Raw genomic sequence first — 4,836 nt, forward strand, 5'->3', positions numbered from 1 at the left:
TTTTTTTTTTTTTTTTTTTTTTTTTTTTTTTTTTTTCTTTTTCCGTGTCCGGCAATGGATCGCAACCCTCAGTGTTGCCCCCGTACCGGACCGGGGACCGGCAACGGGATCGCAACCCTCGGTGTTGCTCCCGCGGAACCGGTCTGTATGTGGGATCCGAACCCTCGGGCGGGAGCGCCACCGCGCTTCCCAAGCGGCGCACCATCCAGTGCGCCACCGGGCCGGCCCATCCTCACAATCTTCTAAGTGGCATGGGGCATAGTTACCAGCATTCTTGAGGTCATATTTTTAGAGCTCATGATCAATGAAGATAATGTCTGAATCTAGCTGCTGTGTAGAGCAGCATAAATAGGAATTTCATTGTCCTGGTTTAGGTTATGTGCCTACACTTGTGGCAAACTAATTTTTAAAATAATCATCAAAAAAGTTGTAAAACAATTATAAAATCTCACAACTTAATTGATCCTACCTGATTCCTTTTTGTTTGGGAATGAATAACAGAGTATGTCTTTGCCTCAGTAAAAGCCACAAAACCTATGGCCAAGTTTTAATCAGGCAAGGCTTACTAATGGATGAACACTTTTTCAAGAGCCTAATTTGCTTCATTTGCATGACATGGAATGAATTGTATCTACCCTCTTTTTTAGTGCAAGGTACAACCTAAAACTCAAAATATCTGCAGACATTTGTCTGCTTTGTTCAGCCTGTGAATAGGCACACAGTAAACAAGGATATCCAAATGATCAATAAGCATATGAAACCATGCTCAACGTCTCTCATCATCAGAGAAATAGAAAATAAAATCAAAATGTGATACCACTACAGGCCTACCAGAACAGACAGAATTAAAACAAACAAAAAAACCCTGATAACATCAAATTTTGGTAAGCATGCAGAGTAGCCAGAACTTTTATACACTCTCTAAAATTATACACTGCTTATGGTAGTGTCAATTGGTACAGCCATTTTGGGACAGTTTGGCAGGACCCAGTTTGACATGTACCCACCAATTCTCCTGTGTCCATTCGAGACACGCATACAATTGTGAACAAAAAGACATGTGGCAGATGTTTCTAGCAACATATTTATACTAGCCAAAAACTGGGAACAACCTAAATATCGATGAAGAGAAGCACAGATGAATTTTGGTATATTCAACATTGCTATACAACATAGCTACGAGAAAGAACCCCTCTCACATGCAACTCATGAATGAATCTGCAGACACAACGTTGAAGCAAAGAAGCCACACAAGAGAGTGCACACTCTATGATTACATTTACGTTTTCTCTCTACTCTCCAGTTCTCTCTCAGTTGTATGCCTTTTCTGAAAAGAAAAACTCCTTTTCTCTGTTGTGAAATTGTTCTTTAATCAATGCCCTTGTCTTCTTCACAGAAGTAGCTGAGGAGCTGGGGAGAGCTGCCTCCTCCTCATCTGTTGTTCCATACCTGCCCCGATTACCTATTCTTCCTTCCAAGACTCGGACACTGAAGAAGCAGTTAGAGAACAAGGAGAACATTGAAGGGGCACAAGATGCCACAGAAAATTCCACTTCCAGTTCAGCACCAGGTATGGGTCCCTAGGCAGGTGGAATCAAAATAGAAACAGCCTAGTTTAAGGCACCATGGGATAGGATGTTTTCATGCTCACTTTCATGCCTGTCTTAAGTATGGCATCTTTTTTACCTACCACTCTAATCCTTTGCTGTGCATTGCTAGTGTTAGAAGGCCTGACCTATCCATCCAAAATACAGCTCTGCCTCCAGCTCCATTTCCTCAGGCTCTGGTTCCCAAGTAGTTACCGTCTCTACAGTTCTGGCAAAAACATCTTCAGCCTGTTAGATAAAGACAGGTTGTACAGCTGATTTTAGAGAAATGATGACTACTGAGGTAATAACCAGCAAGTTATTTTCCCCCGTTTGTAACCCACATTGCATTTGTAACATTAATCACTGTGAAATGATAATGTATTTATTAGTTTCATCCAAGTCCCACCAATACCTGACATTTAATAGATGCTGACAGACTCTTAAGATTAAGCCATAGTAACTTAAATATAATGGATTTACTTCTTTCACATTATTGATTGGCCATTTCTCATCAGGGTTCATTAGAAGTGCTCAGGCCTCCAGTGGGTCCCCAGCACTGCCTCGGAAGCAGAGAGACAAGTCACCCAGCAGCCTCTTGGAAGATGCCAAAGAGACATGCTTCACCAGGGATAGGAAGGGGGGCTTCTTCAGCTCCTTCATGAAAAAGAGAAATGCTCCCACACCCCCCAAACGCAGCAGCTCCTTCCGAGAAATGGAGAATCAGCCCCACAAGAAATACGAACTCATGGGTAACTTCTCATCTGTTGCTTCTCTACAGCATGCTGATGGGTTCTCTTTCACTCCTGCCCAGCAAGAGGCGAATCTAGTACCACCAAAGTGCTATGGGGGGAGCTTTGCACAGAGGAACCTCTGTAATGACGATGGGGGTGGGGGTGGGGGCAGTGGCACTGCTGGGGGTGGGTGGTCTGGCATCACAGGCTTCTTTACACCACGCTTAATCAAAAAGACACTGGGCCTACGAGCAGGTAAACCCACAGCCAGTGATGACACTTCCAAGCCTTTTCCAAGGTCAAACTCTACATCTTCCATGTCCTCAGGGCTTCCAGAGCAGGATAGGATGGCAATGACTCTTCCCAGGAACTGCCAGAGGTCCAAACTCCCGCTGGAAAGGACAGTGTCCACCTCTTCTCAACCAGAAGAGAATGTGGACAGGGCCAATGACATGCTTCCAAAAAAAACAGAGGAAGGTGCTGCTCCAACCAGGGAGAGACCAAAAGCCAAACTATTGCCCAGAGGAGCCACAGCTCTTCCTCTCAGAACACCCCCTGGGGATTCAGCCATTACAGAGAAGGACTCTTCAGGGGTGGGGGTAGCTGGAGTGACAGCTGCTCCCAAGGGCAAGGAGAGGAATGGTGGGGCACGACTTGGGATGGCTGGAGTCCCAGAGAATGGAGAGCAGCCAGGCTGGTCTTCCCCAGCCAAGGCTGCAGCAGTCCTCCCAACCACTCACAACCACAAAGTGCCAGTCCTTATCTCACCCACTCTGAAACACACTCCAGCTGACGTGCAGCTGATTGGCACAGACTCTCAGGGGAATAAATTCAAGCTCTTATCTGAGCATCAGGTCACTTCCTCTGGAGACAAGGACCGACCCCGACGGGTAAAACCAAAGTGTGCCCCACCCCCACCACCAGTGATGAGACTACTGCAGCATCCGTCCATATGCTCAGACCCTATGGAAGAGCCAACTGCCCCAACTGCAGGACAGCTCACATCAGAAACACAGGAAGGAGGGAAGAATGCAGCTCCAGGGGCAGTGCCCATCAGTGGGAAAGCTGGGAAGCCAGTGATGTCTCCACCTCAAGTGCCTCTGCCCACATCTAACATCTCGCCAGCCAAAATGGCCAATGGCACAGCAGGTACTAAAGTGGCTCTGAGAAAAACCAAACAGATGGCTGAGAAAATCTCAGCAGACAAAATTAGCAAAGAGGCCCTGTTGGAATGTGCTGACCTACTGTCCAGTGCAATCACGGAACCTGTGCCCAATAGCCAGCTGGTAGACACTGGCCACCAGCTGCTCGACTACTGCTCAGGCTATGTGGACTGCATCCCTCAAACTCGCAACAAATTTGCCTTCCGCGAGGCTGTGAGCAAACTGGAACTCAGCCTGCAGGAGCTGCAGGTGTCTTCAGCAGCTGCTGGTGTGCCCGGGACAAACCCTGTCCTTAATAACTTATTATCATGTGTACAGGAAATCAGTGATGTGGTGCAGAGGTAGCCCTTGTTCATCTAGTGGAAAGATGCACACATTTCTGAGGGGAAAGGGAAACTTGTTTTCCTGTTCTTGTTTTCAAAAAATGAAAGACTGATTCATAAGTGTGTTCATGTGAAGTACCTCAGATCCCTGAGTTCTCACGTTTACAGGTTCATCTCAAAAACAACAAAAAGCAAACCACATAAATATAGGAGAGGCAAATTATGTAGGAGCAAGGCAGTAGTGGACAGGGTTGGAAACTGCACTGGAAAGTCAGGGAACGTGTGTATGTCATAAGGAAAGAAATGCAGCCCATCCCTACCTGGAATGCTGTGAGGAGCTAGACAGGGCTGCTCCCCCCAAGGCTGTGGGGGCTGCACCCAGACAGTGGATTGGCTGCAGCACTCATTCACTACCACATGAAAGGGATTGACTGGGGCTTTGGTAGGTACTAAGGTGATTATGCTCCAACTCACCCAACCAATTTGGTGGGGCAGAGAAAGGAAAGCTTGGAATGTACCAAGAGAAGTTCTATTCCAGGCTGGTGGAAGCAGCTGTTAGCCTTGCTTCCACAACGTCATTGCTGCTGTAGTAAGAACTGCAAATGAAGTTGCTAGAATACAAACTGGGAAATGTAGCCCTATCTATGTGCTCCTGTCCTATTTTCCATTGATGTATTGGTGCAGGAAATAAAGAATGCTGGGAAGTTTAGTCAGGGAGATTGAAACCTCTTCCTAAAATCTTATATTAATTAGCAGAAGTCACTCTTCCCAGACTAGCATATTATTTCCTAATGGACCAGGACCTAGTTTTTACTTGTTGGTGGCTATCTGTAAACCATAGGTATAGAGGTGTCCTTAGTGGTTCTTCTCTGTCCCTTGCTGGGCAGGCTGTCTTCCTTTATTCCTGACAGCATTCAGGGCATTAACCAACATTGATTTTGAAAATAGTGGTCACTGCAGGTTCTCACTAGAGAATCCTCTTCTGAGGATACGGTGCCCCCCCATACTGACCATGTACTTGAGCAGCTAT

The 4,836-nt window shown here is 46.2% G+C and overlaps 1 protein-coding gene across 2 annotated transcripts in view; it reads left to right on the forward strand.

Moving 5' to 3' along the window:
• ABL2 (ABL proto-oncogene 2, non-receptor tyrosine kinase) overlaps positions 1-3,941 on the forward strand; it is a 110,972-nt gene extending 107,031 nt beyond the window's left edge. The window contains exons 11-13 of one of the 2 annotated variants that reach the window (XM_008571509.1): positions 1,397-1,570; positions 2,105-2,338; positions 2,648-3,929. In XM_008571509.1, coding sequence (XP_008569731.1) covers positions 1,397-1,570; positions 2,105-2,338; positions 2,648-3,828 — 1,589 coding nt within the window. In that variant the 3' untranslated portion in view covers positions 3,829-3,929. Of the gene's footprint in view, positions 1-1,396; positions 1,571-2,104 lie in introns of both variants that reach the window. The other variant, XM_008571507.1, reaches the window with a different exon arrangement.
• Positions 3,942-4,836: the final 895 nt, after the last annotated feature.

Source organism: Galeopterus variegatus, unplaced genomic scaffold (genome assembly GCF_000696425.1).
Source record: "Galeopterus variegatus unplaced genomic scaffold, G_variegatus-3.0.2 Scaffold694, whole genome shotgun sequence".
In the NCBI taxonomy this organism is placed as follows: Eukaryota; Metazoa; Chordata; class Mammalia; order Dermoptera; family Cynocephalidae; genus Galeopterus; species Galeopterus variegatus.